This window comes from Sus scrofa, chromosome 1 (assembly GCF_054392235.1).
Source record: "Sus scrofa isolate SSC_HxYL_T2T_F1_AM1 chromosome 1, Sscrofa_HxYL_maternal_Yorkshire_Landrace_v2.0, whole genome shotgun sequence".
Classification (NCBI taxonomy): Eukaryota; Metazoa; Chordata; class Mammalia; order Artiodactyla; family Suidae; genus Sus; species Sus scrofa.
Genome location: NC_139383.1, coordinates 9,444,060 through 9,461,472, shown reverse-complemented (window position 1 = coordinate 9,461,472; position 17,413 = coordinate 9,444,060). Strand labels below are relative to the sequence as shown.

The 17,413-nt window shown below is 48.1% G+C and overlaps 1 protein-coding gene across 5 annotated transcripts in view; it reads left to right on the top strand.

Moving 5' to 3' along the window:
• Positions 1-17,413, top strand: part of ZDHHC14 (zinc finger DHHC-type palmitoyltransferase 14) — a 274,356-nt gene that overhangs the window by 191,425 nt on the left and 65,518 nt on the right. For all 5 annotated transcript variants that reach the window (XM_021086474.2, XM_021086517.2, XM_021086478.2 and 2 more), the window contains exon 3: positions 6,454-6,612. In XM_021086474.2, the coding sequence (XP_020942133.1) occupies positions 6,454-6,612 (159 nt within the window). The remainder of the gene's footprint in view (positions 1-6,453; positions 6,613-17,413) is intronic.

Sequence of the window (17,413 nt, the reverse complement as noted above, 5' to 3'; positions counted from 1 at the left end):
AATTTGAAGTTTGTTGTGTAGGCTGGAAAGTCAGGCAAGAGTTGATATTACAGTCTTTTTTTAAAATGTTTATTTTTAATTTTTTTATTATAGTTGATTTGCAATGTTCTGTCAATTTCTGCTGTACAGCAAAGTGACCCAGTTATACATATATATATATATATATATATATATATATATGTATACATTCTCCTCACATTATCTTCCATCATGTTCCATCCTGTGCAGCAGGACCTCATTGCTTATCCATTCTAAATGGAATAGTTTGCATCTATGAACCCCAAACTCCCCGTCCATCCCACTCCCTCCTCCTTGGCAACCACAAGTCTGTTCTCCATGTCTGTGAGACAGTTTCTGTTCTGGAGACAGGTTCATCTGTGCCATATTTTAGATTCCATATATAAGTGATAACGTATGATATTTGTCTTTCTCTTTCTGACTTAATTCACTTAGTATGAGACTCTCTAGTTGTATCCATGCTGCTTCAAATGGCATTTTGTTCTTTTTATGGCTGAGTAGTATTCCATTGTGTTTATATACCATGGCGTTACAGTCCTGAGTCCAAATTACAGCAGGCTGGAAAGCCAGGCTGGGTTTCTTACATTGCCGTCTTGAGGAGAATTTTTTCTGCTTCAGGGAAGCGCAGTCTTGGCTCTTAAGACTGCAGTTGATTGGCGGAGGCTCACCCACGTTAGGGAGCATAACCTGCTTTACCCAAAGGCTGCTGATTTTAATGTTAATCTCATCTAAAAATACCTTTGAAGCGACATCCAGATCGGTGTTTGACTGTGATCTGGGCACAGCGCTTAGCCAAGTTGACATGAAACTAACAGTAAACTTCCTCTTGCACTTAGGATGAAGGCCAGCAGCAGACCTGACCGCAGGGCTCTGTGCAGTCTAGCCCCGCCCTCCTCCTCTCCGACTGTCTCCTGGTCTCTCTGTTTCTGGTCACACTGGCCTCCCTTCCCTTCTTGGATCTGCCTCCTGTCCCAGGGCCAGTATACAAGTGTTGCTCCCTCTGCCTGAAATGCCCCGCTCCCAGCATGTGTGCACACTCACACACACACACGCCAGCAGGTACACACCCACACACATTGCCTAGGGAAGCACTACCTCTTCCGGGAAGAATCCCCACAGCCAGTGGCCTTCCCTGCTCCTCTGACTCAATATAACACTGTGCATAACGATGCCTTTCGTCGTGCAGTGATTAATTAATGTCTGTCTCCTGTGAACTCCCTGAAGCCAGGGACCAGGTCTCCTCGAAGGTCTGTGTTGCCCACCAGGGTGCCTCTAATACTCGCAGCTTTTGAATGAAGGATTTGGGAAGAGAACCTGCGCCTTGAGTGTCTTCCGTTGCTTGCAGGACTCGTAAGGCCTGCCCTTGCCTATGGCTCCCCCCGACCCCCCACGGGCTTCCCTGATCTGCTTGCTCCTGGCTTTGCGACACTCTCCTTCCTGAGATGAGCTCCCCTGAGCAGAGGGGACCCCGCATTTACCCGCTGAAACTCTGCCTGCCTGAGCCTCACTCAGTTTCATCCTTGAAGACAGACATTTAAGACAAAGTGACTTAGTGAAGCTTTTAACTGGAGGAAGAGGCCTGGGGACGGTCAGACAGACCCCCGCGAGCCCTCGTATATGCATCTGTATTTAATCATTTGTGGAGGCCAAGGTGCTGCTGTCCGAGGTAATAGTGAGAAGACAGTCACGCTCTTACTCTCTTGAGTGGAAACCTACCTGCTGTCTGTAGACAGACCAGCATTTGCTCACCCTTTTTCCTCAACACTTAAAATAAGAGAAGTTGACTCGTCTGACATCTTTATCATTGTTAATATTTTTCTATAAATTTGGAAGCTTAGAACCTGTAAGCTAAGAGTTTATCTTAAGTGGCTCTATAAACAACCATCTGCATGACGGATCACTGTTCTGAGGTTGGGAAATCTGTTGCCACATGCCTCAGAGTGTCAGTGAAGTGAGCTGTGTGAAGATTTTAGATTCATTAGATTCAGCAGCTGTCCTCCAGCAGGTGCAGTTGAGACAGTCAGGAAAGCTCGAGCATAGGGCAAGTCACGCTTTCCCTGCGACGTACATCCTAGCGCAGCGAAGCTTTATCTTCCTCCCGCCCAAGTGCCTCTTGGTGGCGGTTCCTCCCGCTCTGGTGGCCTCAGCGGGTGGATGCTCTGCGCAATGTCAGTGCACCAGCAGGTGACACTTCTGCTTCCTGTTGCTGAAGGAAAAGAATCTTAATCTTCATCTCGTGTAAACTGGGATTTTTTTTTCCCTTTGGTTTTAAAAAAAGCAGAGTTTCATTATTTCATACGGTGAATTTCAGCAATTTTTAAAGTTCACCAACTTTTGTCCCTGACTTCAGGGCAGGATTAAATCAGATGCAGGCAAGTGGGTCTCTCCGAATGTTAGCACTCTGTTATTCCTCCAAAAAAAGATGACTTGTGTTTTGGACAGTGTCTTTGAAATTAGGACATATTAACAACTTCCTTAAAACCTCTGGAAAGCCCATGCATGACTGCTCTTTGAGTGAAAAACTTAGTGAGAAGGCAGTTTTGTGCCCTGAACTTGCACAGAACGGCTATCCCCTGGATTCATAAATGAGCTAAGGGAGTTCCTGTTATGGCTCAGCAGGTTAAGAATCCGACTAGTATCCAAGAGGACTCGAGTTTGATCCCTGGCCCTGAGCTATAGTGTAGGTTGCAAATGCAGCTCGGAACCAGCGTTGCTGTGGCTGTGGTGTAGGCTGGTGGCTACAGCTCTGATTTGACCCCTAGCCTGGGAACCTCCATATGCAGCATGTACAGCCCTGAAAGAAAAAAAATGAGCTAAGGACAGGGAGAGCCCAAAGGAGAAAGGAGGCGACTCTGCTTTCAGCATGTTTCCACAGGAGAAGCTGGAACTGGACCTAAGGGGATGAGGATGAGGAGTACCCAGCAGGCCAGGGGCCGGTGGGGATTCTCAAGAGCTGGGGAGGGGCCTGGGAGCATGAATGCAGGGCCAGGCCAGGTGGGCAAGGAGGCCGGCTGGGGAAGATGGTGCTTCGGGAAGAGAGGGCAGGTGCAGGGGGACCTAGGGCCCAGCGCCAGAGGCCTGGGCTTTCTACGTCAGACGTGCCCTTGAGAAGCAGGCTCCCAGGGCTGTGAGGAGAGCAGACTGCGGTGGCCGGGGACGCAGGACTCATCAACCCTCACCGACTGCTCCCCTCACATCTCCTCACTTATCGGTCCCCCACTGCCTCCGGTGCGGTATTTTGTGTATAGTAAATAGTTCATAAATATCCATTGATTTTTCTGTTTCTTTTCAAGTTCTGGGGTCCATCGTTCACCTCGCGGCATAGCTGGGCCCAGAATCCAGGTCCGCTGAGGCTTCCTTTTCTTTTACATAGAGATCTCCAGATATTTAGTCATAGTTGTTGGGTTTAGTGTAATTCTGAAGCTTCAGTTTATGTCTGTTGAATTGCAGCCTTCAGCTCACTTTTCATCAAAGATTTCATCTTTCCCAAATGCACTTTCGAACTACAAGGTCACTGGAGGTTGTCTTAGGGCGCGCTGGTGAGGGCTCCCCTCCTTTAGTCAGTGCTTCTCAGAACCTTTTTAGGAGACATTCTGATGTGGATACATTTGTCCTCCCTGTTTCTTAAAATATTTTTCTTGAGAAATCAGTTTTTAAACTTTCCTGGTTAAAGTAACACAAATAGGTTGGATTACTGTGGTTTTTAAACCTGTATCTGATTTTCTAGTTTTCCTGGCCACGTTTTCCAGAGCTTAATAGATACAGTAGATTTCACAGCTGCCATTTGGCTAGTGAGGCACATAGTCATGATTAATTTAAGCCTCAGTGGCATCCAGTTGGCCCCAGTAGAGACCTGACCTTATCTTTGATGTGTTCAAAGCCAGTTATTTTTACCCCAATGCTTCAGGAAGTGCATGGCACGGTGTCTCTTTGTTTTCTCATCACAGAGTCAGTTGAGATGCCGCCCTCTTCCCAGTGTTTGTGCTGTGGAAGCTCGGAGCCTCTCCAGATGCCTGCTGAACTTGGCCTTTAATAGGGCAGCCACCTGGGGTGCCAGGCAGGTGGGGGACATGCCAAGAGAGGGTGTCCTGCTTGGCAAGGCCACCCAGAGTCCTTGGGCAGGTGCCACAGCCGTTCAATTACCCTAAGTGGAACCGTTGTCCTCAGTGGGAAGGTGGTAGAAGGGCTGCTGCTCACCCTCCCAACTCCAAGGAGCTCCCTGGACCCTGCGTCCTCTCCTTCTCCAACCGCCCGGGGGACTCATTCTCCATGAAGGGTAAAGGGCTGCCAGCTACTCAAACGGTTCGCCCTACCAAGGGGGTTGAGGTCTTCGCAAATACCAAAGCTCAGAGCCTCGGGGCAGATTTCCAGCCTCGGAGAGCCCCTGGAAAGAGACTGGGACTTCCCATTGTGGCTCAGCAGGTTACAGATCTGACTGGATGAGGATGCAGGTTCCATCCCTGGCCTTGTTCAGTGGATGAAGACTCGCATTGCTGTGAGCTGCGGTGTAGGCCGCAGATGTGGCTCAGATCCTGTGTGGCTGTGGCTGTGGTGGAGGCCGGCAGCTGCAGCTCTGATTCGACCCCTAGACTGGGAACTTCTATGTGCCTTGGGTGCAGCTCTAAAAAGCAAAAAAAAAAAAAAAGAAGATTGAGGTAAGGGGTCACTCTAGGAAACATGACGTGTGAACTGCATGAGCGAGAGCAGTCCTGTGGGGACAGAGGATGCGGCCCTGCAAGTACCATCGGCTGTACCAGATCACCAGGTCCTCCGTGTGAACATACTCAGTGGCCGGGTGTGACTTTGGAGTGGGCCCTTCTATGAGCCCAGCTTCTCCAGGTTTCTGTGTTCGGGAAGTTTAGCTCTTTATCATGCATGTGCCTGTACTCGGGTTCAAAACAAAGACGAACCTGAGAGGAGGAGGCGCCCATGATGTGTGGTTGGCAGTGGTTACAGGCCCCCTGAGAGCAAGGTTCTCAAACCCTACTACGGTGCAGGAACCCGCCAGGGCTCGTGGCAGGATCTCGGTAAAAGCAGATTCTGTTCCAGTAGTTCTGGGGCAGGACCAAGAGAGCACATGCTGCTCTGAGGAGCTCTCAGATGGTGCGGATGCTGCGCAGACCCCGTGACAAGGCCTGCAGCAGCGGGTCTCAACTTTGGCTGCATGTCCCCTCTACCTGGGACTTTTTTCTAATGCCAGGCTGTTCCCCGCCAATGAAATCAGAACCTCTGAGGGCGGGACGTAGTATGGGTAGTTTGGAAAGCTCTCCATGTCGTTCCTGACCCCGTTGAGTTTTGGGGGGTGGGGGGCGCTGAGTGGATGATGGGACTCATTCCAGCCACTTTGGAATTTTACCAAAAGTGTGTCGCAGCTGTCGCTGTCTGATCGTGTGTACATATGAATGAAAAGGAACAGCTACCTTTCGTGTTACCAGCTCTGTCTTAAGATTTGCCCCCCACCCCCCACCGCCCGCCACGGCCTCCTGCTCCTACTGCATAGCTAGCTGCCCTCAATTCTTTCTGGCTGTGAGGGGTCTAGATGAGAATAAAATGGGATGTTTTATCTTCCTGTGAAGCTGGGGTTCCCAACCCTCCAGCACGTTAGAATAACCCTGGGCAATTCGGATTTAATGGCTCTGGGGCAGGGTGCCTGCACTAGGGGAGTTTTAAAAGCTCTCTGGGCGATTCTAATGTGAACTGAGGGTTGAAAGCCAGGTTATAAGATAAAATGAGACTTAAAAAAAATACACGTGTGTTTTCTTCATTTTAAAAATTGTTCCTCAAAAAATAAAAGATGCTGGTCAGACAATAAACAAAATATAGACATTTTTAAAAATGTATATTTAATAGTTTCTTTAAATATACATTTTATTCTGTATTCCCCCCATCCAATATCTGGTATTTTTGAGAAAGCCAATGGGCAAAGCCTTGAGCGGGCTTTAGAGTACGCCGGCAGAGAAGGAAAGTGTTCATCATGTCAGTATCACCCACTGCATCAATAAGGACGGTGCTAGTTGGTGTAACACTGCGCAGTTTCGGCCCAGGAGGGAGGTCATGGGGCAGCCCTCCTGTGCGTAGGCACGGGTGCCTCCAAGGTGGCCTGGGGAGGCGCGGAAAGAGTGGGTGGGGCTCAGGGGAGGAGCCCACCTCTGGGCGGAGCCACGTGTGCTCACACTCCATTGGCCAGAGCTCAGTCACGTGGCCTCGCCAACCTGATGGAATCTTAAGCACCACTCCGAACTCTGAAGGAACAAGGTTGTGGGATGACCAGTGCTCGGCGTTCTACTGCATTTGTGTGTCTGGGGTCAGGTGCCTCCCAGGAAGGCACCGAGTGTGGGCCCTGCCCTGGGAAATGCGGACTCCAGGCTGCCCCGGTGCCGGAGCCTGCAGAGCTGAAGTGCTACGTTAAGTGCCTGTGCTCTCTTTTCTCCACAGATATTGCAAATGGCACCAGTTCAGGGGGGTACCGCCCACCTCCCAGAACCAAAGAAGTCATCATCAATGGCCAGACTGTGAAACTTAAATATTGTTTCACCTGCAAGATTTTCCGGCCCCCTCGTGCCTCTCATTGTAGCCTTTGCGATAACTGCGTAGGTGAGTAGAAGCACAAATTGCCTTGGTTCCGCCTCTAATGCTTGTCGGTAGCTGATGGAATAGCTGGTTTCCTTTGAATAGACCCTGTGGGAAAGAGAGTCAGCATGTGTGTCTCTTTAATCCTTCAAAACTAAACACCTCAATAATAGTTAATATTTCAACCGTATTGCCTCCTGCCACTGAGACTTGTTCAAGCCTACCATCATCAAATCTCTTTTTACCTCCTGCAGCACCCTAGAACAGCACAAGGCCCCAGGCCTCCTCCCGGGGCACACACTCCAGAGTCTGGGTTCTTTGTGCCTGGAGTTGCCAGATGCAGGCACTTGAAATAAAACCATTTCACCCCTAGAACCTCCATGGCCCAAGGAGCTGGCCGCATGCACAGTAGTGCAGTTCTCCTGACTCCTCAGAGGGGCATTTTGCTTGGGGAGCTGGAGGCATTTGAAGCCCAAAGAGAGGACAAGAGGCAGAGGCCAAGAGATTTCTGGGCCTAGAGTTAGGATTGCTCTTCCTCCCAGAGACCACCAGGACCTGCCTCCTCTGTCGGCTCTGCTTTTTCTCCAGGACAGTGGTGCACAGGGGTCCTCAGCGTAAGACCTGGCCTCGGCTGTTAGTCCCCACCCCCCGGCCCCCAGTACGGGACTCCTACCACTGACGTGAGGACCAACCCCTTGGAATTATTTGGGCAGCCCTTCCTGTCACTTCAGACTGAGAGCTGCTACCCTCACCCACAGACCCTCTTCTCTCCCGGATGGAGCTTCTCAGAGGCGAGGCTGGCAAGGAGATGGCAGAGGCCCCAGATTACTGGGAGGGTCGTGAGAAATGGAGCAAGGCTTTGCCACCCTGGGGACACCTCCCATTTCCCCAGCCCCACAGCCTGCCTCGGATAGACATGACCAGGGATTCCTGGGTGCGCAGGTGTGGCAATCCCGTTAAACTCATACCTGAAAGAGCACATCTCAGAGCGAGCCTCGTTTCCCTTAGTGACACATTATCGGTTGCCAGCACTTTTGGAGGTTGTTAGAAGTTGTAGTCTCAGTTCTTCTTGAGAAAACTCAAATGTTACCTAATGTATTTCCTGCTGTGCAAAGCAGTTTTCCCTTTATTTGTCTGAAATTTACTTTATCCTAACTTTAATAACCTACAATTTGATAGAAAGCCCGTGTTTTCCCTCTCAGGCCTTGCCTTGGTTTTATCAACTGGGATATATTCCTTTTGCCTTTGCCTCCCTAGCAAAACAGCATGGAATTTGGTTCAGTCTCTCCCAGTGAAGAGCCTGGAACCAATGGCCTGGGTACAAACACCAGCTTTGTGACTTAGATAAGCTCCCTCCGCTCTCTCTGCCTTGCTTTTCTCATCTCTGCCGCCGTGTCAGTGGGACCCCCTACCTGATGGGATAGTTGAGACAGTACATGAGTTAATGCACACAGAGCACTTAGACCAGGGCCTGGCTTTTGGCAGGAGCTCTGTAATTGTTAGCTGCTGTTCTGTCGTAACTACTGCTCCCTTGGCATTTTTGATTGGCTTTCTCTGGTGAATTCCTTGATTTAATGGAACCCTCTATGGGTGCGATGACCAAACCCTGGTCCTCTGTGTGAGGACACGCACCAGGGTTTCCACAAGGACACGTGAAAGCCTTTGTGTGACTTCTGATACCCTTCTTGGTGACTCCAGAACCAGGGGCCATCCCATGTCCATCTTGAGGACACTTTTAAACCAACACAGCACAGTGGCTTAAGTATCTTCAGGGAAACAATCAGGAGGGATTGACAGGACCCTTTCTTGGGTTGTAATTTAGACATTACATCATGGAATATTATGTGTTGGATGGTATGTGACTTACACGCTTTCACATAAAATCTGGTGTTTTGCACGCTTTCTCCTGGGGGTCTAACGTCTCGTTGCAGGAGGCATTTGTAGGAGGTTGTTACCTACAGACCTGAAGAGGTTACTGGGCATCTCTCTCTCTTGAGCATTTATAAGGATAAATTACTGATACCTGACTTTCTAGGTTTTCATTTGTATCAGTTGGTCTCAAATCTTCTGTTCTCTGTCTCTAGGCTAGCTTCCTAATCATGACGAAACTCTCCTCCCTATCTCATAGTGTTTTAAAATTCTCTTTGAATTATACTGCAAAACACTTTCTAAAGTTTGTGTAATTCCCTCATGTGTTCCCTGCGTCACCCATAGGTATACGTGTTCCTTAAAGAACCCTGATGAACTAGATGTAAAATCCTCTTCCCAAAGTTATCTACCTGCTGAATGGTGTGCTTCTATGGTATAGATGTCTAAGATAGTATCCTTTCTGGTAGAAACTACCAGCTGAGAAAATAAGAGCCACCAGTCTGTGGTGTATATCCAGGACCCCTTCTGATAGGTTCTGGGCATAAAGAGGCTCTGAGCAACCTTTATGATAAACCCAAGTCGCAGCAGTAATCCAGAACTCCACACGCAGGCACGATGTTGTCCAAAAATGGGAAGATGCCGCACAGCAAAGGGAAAGGAGAGGAAGGGGGAGAGATTGGGGTGGGCTTAAGAGAAGGAAACTGGAGAAAGAGCACATTGCTGGTAGCTTCCTCTAAGCATCGTTTGATGGTCCGGGGCTGGAGGTTGGCAGCTACTGATCAGGGCCCCGCTCTGGGCAGGACAGGTGAGAGAAATAGCATACAGCGATTTAAAATAAAGCTGCCCACTGCTGCACTGGGCAAACAACCACACAGCGATTCAAGCCTCCATAGTTTTGGTTTTCCAGTTCATTGCACTACACCGGGGCCTCAGTGTGACCCATTAGCTGACCAACAAATTGGACCTTATGCATTCGGGAAAACAGAGTGGAAAGCAGATGTCTCCAACTGAGAAGTGTAATTGCAGAGTTGGCCACTGTTTTATTTTTAGAGAGAAAGATTTTTATTGAAAGAATTCTCCTTTTTGCAGCCAGGAGAAAAAATACAATGGTGTGCTGAAAGCTAGGGCTCGCCCATGTGGCCTCCCTTCCCGCGTAATGAATGGTTTGGGTTGGTACTTCCTAGGCATGCAGATAAATGTCACTTTTCCCTGGGAGAGGAGCGAGGAAGAAGCAGACTCCCTGGCATTTCAGAAGGAGGGGGGTGTCATTAAATACTGTTGAAATGAGAGCAGTATCATAGGGGCTCTATAGTTTGAGTTGGGGACTGAGGGAGAAGCTTTCCTGGGGAGAAACTCTAACACAGAATTATGTTATCCTAGAATGAGTTAGCAGACACGGCCCTCAGGACAGATAGACCCAGGACGGAATCGTGGTCCTGTCCTCGGATAATACTGGAACCTGGGCCAGGTATCTGACCGCCCCCAACAGTTTCCATGTCTGTAGAATGGGGCGATCCTAGTACTGCCTCGTAGGTTCCTTTTAAGGATGAAGTGAGATGGTGCCCAGCGAGCTCAGCCCTGGTGGCCACCGAGGGTTCCGAAGGGGCTCATATTGATGCTGTTGTCCTGCCTGACGAAGAAGGGCTGCCGCGGGCTTCCCAGGTGACTGCACACAAGGACGCTGTGCGAGATGGGTGGCCCCTTGTTTTCCTGTAGGCGGGGAGGACTTGGATGACCTGCAGTCGCAGGAGGGAGCATCTTCTCTCTCTCTCTCTCTGACTTTGTTCAACTGTTTCTGTCTCTCTCTGGTTTTCTCTCTGTGTTGCCATCAAATCACTTCTGCACATTTGAAAGAGCGTATCTGGGGCTCTCTGTTCATCCAGGCAATTTTTGACACAATATTGCTAAGCAACCCACACCTCTGCCCGCTCAGACCCTTTGAGTCCCCGAGATGATTGAAGTGAGAGTAGCAGAAGGAGCTGGAAAGCAAAACGTGCACTTGTGAGGTCTTCGCAAACTCACCCTGGACGTCCCACCCCTAGAAAGTCCCTCCACGTCTCCCAAGCAGGTGGACCCTTACAGGGAAGTCTGTCCCTGCGTGGCCTCTGGACCAGTGTCACAATAGCAAGTGGCTTTCCTTGGAAATGGGTAATTTTCACACAACCTAAACCTGTAGTAAAAAAGGGACTTACCTGAAAGTAATGTATTCACACATCGTGACCTAAATTAAGTGTGCTGTCACTGCGAAGGAGCACTGCAAGCTCTCACAGGCCTGCTCCAGGAGAGCCCAACTTTGACCAGCCCGGAGGCAGTAGCACCTGGGTCCCAGACCTGCCACCTTGTCTGAAAGTTGGCAGAGGGAAGCCTCTCTGCATCTGTGATGCCACACCTGGAGGTGTGCTGAGGACAGAGAAAATGGCACATGAAGCCCTCTAGTTGTGTCAGCCCTGCAGAGCTCCTGGCAGTACCAGCCTCTTCCCTCATGCAGGAGGTGCCCTGGTCCCATTTCCTTCCGTCATTTCAGTTTGGATGGCACAAAGAACCTGCAGGTGCCCTCTGCAGGGACTCAGTGCCCGCTTACTCTTGTTTTGGGGAGCGCCTAAAGGCCATTTTAAATGCTTGCTCTTTCTCTCCCGGGTATTTTGCCCCTCTCTCCCTCCCGCTGCCCCAGGTGCTTCCTCTTTGCTGTAAGGTTTTGAGCTCTGACCACAGGTGCCTTGTCTATTGAGTACACTCTGCTGGGTGCTGCTGCCCGTTAGAGCCTGGTTACCGCCTTGCAGTTGTCCTCGATAGTAAGAGGTCTGAGATGTAGAACTGCAGCTGCCTTCCAGTGTGGGGTAGCAGTCTGCCACTTCTTTTTAGCTCTTTCAGGATGACGAGGGGGGTATTCGTTTTCCGTAGGAAAGCGCATCATTTGAAGGGAACAGAACAAGCGAACACTCGTATCCTCCCAGGAACCCAAACTGAAAGAGACAGGGACTTACTGTGCCCTCCGTTTCCAATACCCTTGCTTCTCACTGAGATTTACTGAGCATGAGTGTCAGGCACTGTACTAGTTATAGCATCTAGACAGATCAAAATAAAACTCAGTCCCCGAGAATCATTATTAAGAACAGATCAAAGAGAAATCAGACAGAAAGCATGACGTTTATCAAAAACATTACAGGGCTCAAAAAAGAGTAGTTTGACATTAGTAAAGAGTGGAATTAAAAATTCAGTCATCAACATATGTCAAATCACATTGCATCAAAATACGTAAAGTAAAAATTGTTAGAAAATGCAAGGATAATTTGGTATAAAAATAATGCTGGTGAGAAACAATAACAACGCTCCCCCCCCACCCCGCTTTGTGGGCTTAGATAAGCAAAATAAAAAGAAAATAAAAATACAAATATATAATCAATAAATATATGCTGAACCTTGTTTCTGCAAAGTATATTTACCTTTTTTAACTGATTGGGGAACATTAGCAAAATTATACATACTAGCTGCGCAGAAATTCCTAACTTCCCACAAACAAATACTGCACAGACTGTGTCATCTAATGACACAATAACAAAATTAGAAGCCACTCACAAAAGTATAAATACACAAACCTGGAGTTCCCATTGTGGTGCATCGGGATCGGTGGTGTCTTCTGCAGCAGCAGGACGCAGGTTCAATCCCCTGCCTGGCACAGTGGCTTGGATCTGATCCTTGGCTCAAGGAACTCCACATGCTGGGGGGCGGCAAAAAAAAAACTAAAACTTAACCAATTATAATTTTTTTTTTTTTTTTTTTTTTGGCTTTTGACCTTTTAGGCCTGCACCCACAGCATATGGAAATTCCCAGGCCAGGGGTCGAATTGGAGCTGTAACTACTGGTCTACGTCACAGATCCGAGCCATGTCTGCGATCTACACCACAGCTCCCGGCAACACCGGATCCTTAACCATCAACTCCTGGATGACAGAGACTTCAAATTTGCAATTTTGGAATAGTTAGAAAATGACAATATGAACAATGCCAAATTGGCACAACATTATAAATCAACTATACTGTGTGTGTGTGTGTGTGTGTGTGTTTGCCTTTTCTGGGGCCGCTATCCACGGCATATGGAGGTTCCCAGGCTAGGGGTTTAATCAGAGCCGTAGCCACCAGCCTACGCCACAGCCACAGCAATGTGGGATCCGAGCTGCAGCTGCAACCTACACCACAGCTCACAGCAATTCTGGATCCTTAACCCACTGAGCAAGGTCAGGGATCGAACCCGCAACCTCATGGTTTCTAGTCAGATTCTTTAACCACTGAGCCATGACAGGAACTCCTAAATCAACTATACTTTTTAAAAATTCAAAAAAAAATTCTAGGGAGTTCCCATTGTGGCTCAGCAGGTTAAGAACCCGACTAGGATCCATGAGGATGTGGGTTCTATTCCTGGCCTCGTTCAGTGGGTTGAGGATCCGGCATTGCCATGAGCTGTGGTATAGCTTGGATCCGACGTTGCTGTGATCAGCAGCTACAGCTCCGATTTGACCCCTAGCCTGGGAGCCTCCATATGCTGCAGGTGTGGTCCTTAAAAAAAAGGCAGAAAAAAAAAAAAAAAGAATTCTTAAAGATACAAAATAGTTAATGTAACCAGAAAAGGAATTATTTGGAAAGCTATCCAGTAGCTCTAAGAAGTAGAGGAGAGGGTTGAAGAAGCAGGCTCGGCAGCCTGGGTTGCTGAGTGTAGCCAGTCACACCTGCAACGGGATGTCCCAAGAGACACAGACACCACAAGCAAGATGTTTTTGCACCACCCCTGTGTTCTAACTGCTGCTGCCATCAGCTTAGGACTGTGACTCTATCTAAAGACCGCGGGCTCTGGATTCAGAGACCTGGGTGGGAGCACCTGGGCCTGCTTTGTTTCCACACTCAAGCAGCCAGCGAGGCGGGAGTGAGAGCTGCCCCGCTTTCAGCTGCTGTAACAGGGGTGGGAGGGTGGGGCATACCCCCACCTATTTTGGGATTCTCTGCAAACAGGAAGTTTGCTTGGATGGTGGATGGCCAATGAAATTGAAAGTTTTAAAAAGTCTAGCACAAGAAAACAAAACTGAATTTAGAAGCAAATAAATGAACATAGCAGCCATCTCAAGAAGATAGAGAAGAGAGTAGCAACATAAACTTAAAAACAGGAAGAGGGAGTTCCCTGGTGGCCTAGCGGTTAAAGATTCAGTGTTGTTACTGCTGTGGCGCAGGTTTGATCCCTGGCCGAGGAATATCTTCGTGCCACAGGTGAAGCAAAAAAAAAAGGGGGGGGGGATGATAACTAGAACTATGCTGCCAGATCTTATTCTTTGTCAAAGAACAGAAAGATAAACTTCTGGCAAGACAGAAAGAAAATAACAGATTCAAATGGGACTTTCTCTCCACAAACTTACTTATAAATTGAAAGCAATTCAGAGTTCCCATCATGGTGCAGCGGTTAACGAATCCAACTAGAAACCATGAGGTTACGGGTTCGATCCCTGGCCTCACTCAGTGGGTTAAGGATCTGGTGTGGCCGTGGCTGTGGTGTAGGTCGCAGATGCGGCTTGGATCTGGTGTGGCCGTGGCTGTGGTGTAGGTCGCAGATGCAGCTTGGATCTGGTGTGGCTGTGGCTGTGGTGTAGGCTTGTAGCTACAGCTCCAATTCGACCCCCAGCCTGGGAACCTCCGTATGCCGCAGGTACGGTCCTAAAAAGTAAGTAAGTAAGTAAATAAATAAATTAATTAATTAAAAGCTATTTGAGGCAGGGGACAAAATAAAAAATGTCCCGTTCAATTACTAATACCGTTTTGGAAAACGATGTTACTGGAAGCTGCTCACTGTTTAGGTTCAGTGAGGGCTACCCCTATGCTGTACATGGTCCTCCAGGCTGGGTGGTTCTGCTTCTGAGGGCTTCCAGCCCCTTCGTGTTAACCTTGGTTTTAGTTTTTTTCTTAGTGTCTGAGGTTGTATCCTTTTTGGCTTAGGCAACAGGTCCCATAACTAAAAAATGTATCAAACAAACGGATTACTGCTTTTGGATTCAAGCCCCTGATCCGGTTTTCACCTTCGCTCATTCACTGACCTCAGACCAGCCAGTGGTTGCAGCCCCTCTCTCACCTGAAATGAACAACGATGGGAGATCTTTGAGCTGAAAGGAATGGGGAGGTTTTTCGCTTCGTGGATGATCTCTTGTGGTACATCAGGGGTTTCATGAGACTTTCAAAATAACAGATAACTCCAAGGAATCTGGCTGTCATTGAGACGTCACTCACACGTAGAGAGGCTGTGGCGGGAGCCAGAACCCATTTCAGGCTGTGTGGAAGACTGCCTTTGTTCATCAGAGGTTGCCTTCGTGGATAGAAGACACTCAAGTCAAACGTGGCCACCTCTAAACCATGTACACTTTGGAGTGTGTACTTTGGGCGCTAATTTCTTCCTGGTTTTCTTATAAGCATCTCCAATCCTTTTCAGAAAGAGATGGGAGTTTTAATTTAGTCACTCATTGTCAGCGATTCATTGTGGTTAGCTCAAGTGACAGGTGACAGAATCCCAAGTCACTTTCCTGACTCATTTGACCAAAGACGACGTCCTTTCCTGGAAGACTTTTCATCTTCTCTCACGTCAAACTAAAACTGTTCCTGGTTGTCAGGACGTTGTTTTTTCCAGTCTCTTCTGCCAGTTCACATCTCCTGTACCTCTTCTGGTTCTTCTCTGACCTCTTCCTGGCCATCCCCCTGCTCCTCTCTTGACTCGCCTCCATCCTCTGTGGGTTCTTCATGCTGTGGCTGGAGGCGCCCCTTTGTTTCGGTCAAATAAGCTGGCCCTTGCTCTGGCGATGTCTTTCTCATCATGCCCTCCCCACAGTAAGAGCCCCTGTGTTCTGCCACCAAGAGTTTCTTCCCAAAAATGAAAACTGAAGAGGTCCCAGGTAGTGCAGCGGGTTAAGGATCCACTAGTCGTCTCTGCAGTGGCTCGGGTTGCTGCTATGACATGGGTTCAATCCCTGGCCCTGGAAATTCTGCATGCCATAGGCACAGCCAAAAAAACAAAACAAACAAACAAAAACCCAAAAAAATAAAAATTGAGAAAGTCTACAGTTGCTTTTGAGGCAATAACCAAAACCAAATAAAATTCTACGAAGTCTTTCAACTTTTAAAAGAATTTCCTTTGTAACCTGTCTGTGATAGGAGTAACTACATGTAAGTAGAGGTAAATTCCTCGAAGTGGAGTACCTGGGCCTGGGGGCCTGCGTTTAGCAACCTAAAAGGAGGGGGGATCTTGCGCACAGTCCAGATTGAGAGCCATGGGAACTCTGACCCTCTCTGGGTTCCACCATTGCGGTCAGGGCGTCCAGACATGCTGAGAATTGCTTATCTCGTGTGGAGAGCAGTGGCCGGCAGTGAGGCCTCTTGGAGGAGGCGGCCACTTCCAGAAGAGCACGGCCGTGGTGATTCGCAACCTTGAAAAATTGCTATTAGTAAAGAGCTACCATCTTCTGAGGCCCGTTGGAAGCCATGCATTATAAGTATAATTTTAGAGATGAAAATCCATCAGTATTCGTTAGTATTTCTTCTCTAACTCACTTTAGGGCCATAGTCCCTTTGGGCGTCCAGGGTGGAGATGGACATGGTTTGACCACACGGGTAGAGGTCCACCAAGCTGAGCAGCCATGCCAGGGCCTGGAGTGGGTGTTGAGAGTCAAGAGGAGGAATCAGGCCATATCTCTAGAGCGTTCTGTAAAGAAGGCATTTACAACGAACCCCAAAGTATGTATTTGTTGGCTGTTGTGTGCAAGTAGTGTGCAAAGAAATGTAAGAAAGGCTTCCTGGCCTTGACAAATTTTCTGCCAACTCATGAAAAGTGAACTAGTATCATAAAGAAATAGTTGACCAGGTTGGAGCACTCAGGATACCTGGTCTGACCTTAAGAGTGTCATCAGTCCAGTTCCCATAAAGGGGAGAATGGGAGGGAAAAAATGGAAAAATCTAATAGCAGTTACACTGAAGCCCACGGATGCCTATCAAGGAAAAGGGACTGGACTCAGCCACTAGAGCATCACGACTGAGCAGGAAATCGAGATGGGCTAATCTCACACATAAGTGTAAAGTGACAGGATGGAATGTCTTAGCTCCTGGCCAGTGATGCTGTATAACAAGCACCCTCCACATTCTTAGATTTGATTCTGGGACCCAGGCAGAAGGGACAGCAGCCGCCAGGCATGTTCTCCTCATTGGGGGCCAGGGGGCGTGGGTGGCAGAAGAGGGTTAGTGGACCACATGACGGGGGAGCCAAAATAGGCAGTATCTTGTACAGCCTCTGCTTACCACACATCTGCTAAGACTCCTTTAGCCAAACCAGTGTCCTGTCAGTGGGGAAGGGGCGGATACTCCACCTCAAGAAGGGAGCAGTGCAGATTTGCCGAGATAATCCAGTCTCTCGCATGTAAGCCAAAAATCAGTTACATTCTAAGAAGCAATCGCATGTCTGATTCATCTTCCTAAAGCAGCCTGCGCCTTACAGGAGATGCTTGATAATCATTTGTTTACTTGAGTTGCCTAGAATTGAAATTGGCCTCCAGCGATGGATTTGGGAATGACAAAGGCTAAGGATGAAACATACTTTATCAGCCCCAACATTTCTTCTTCCAAGATATTTGTGGCTCTATCAGCCGATCCAGCTGCTCTCTGTTGGGTGTTAAACTCAGTGTTTTACCAAATCCCACCCACTCTTTGTAGGAGTTGGGCAGGACTAAGCTGTTAAAAGCTGGAGACTTGTACAGTGAAAAATAACCTGTGTGCTTTAGTTTTGAAAGCTTAATACACGTTTGTTCATTGTTTTTAAAAAATTATACAAATTATTTGGTGTGTTGGAACAGATACAGTTTTATCTTATTTTTTAAAAGTTGAAAAATTATTTTAAATAAAGAACTTATTGATACTGGAGTAGAGGAAGAAGAATCATTTAT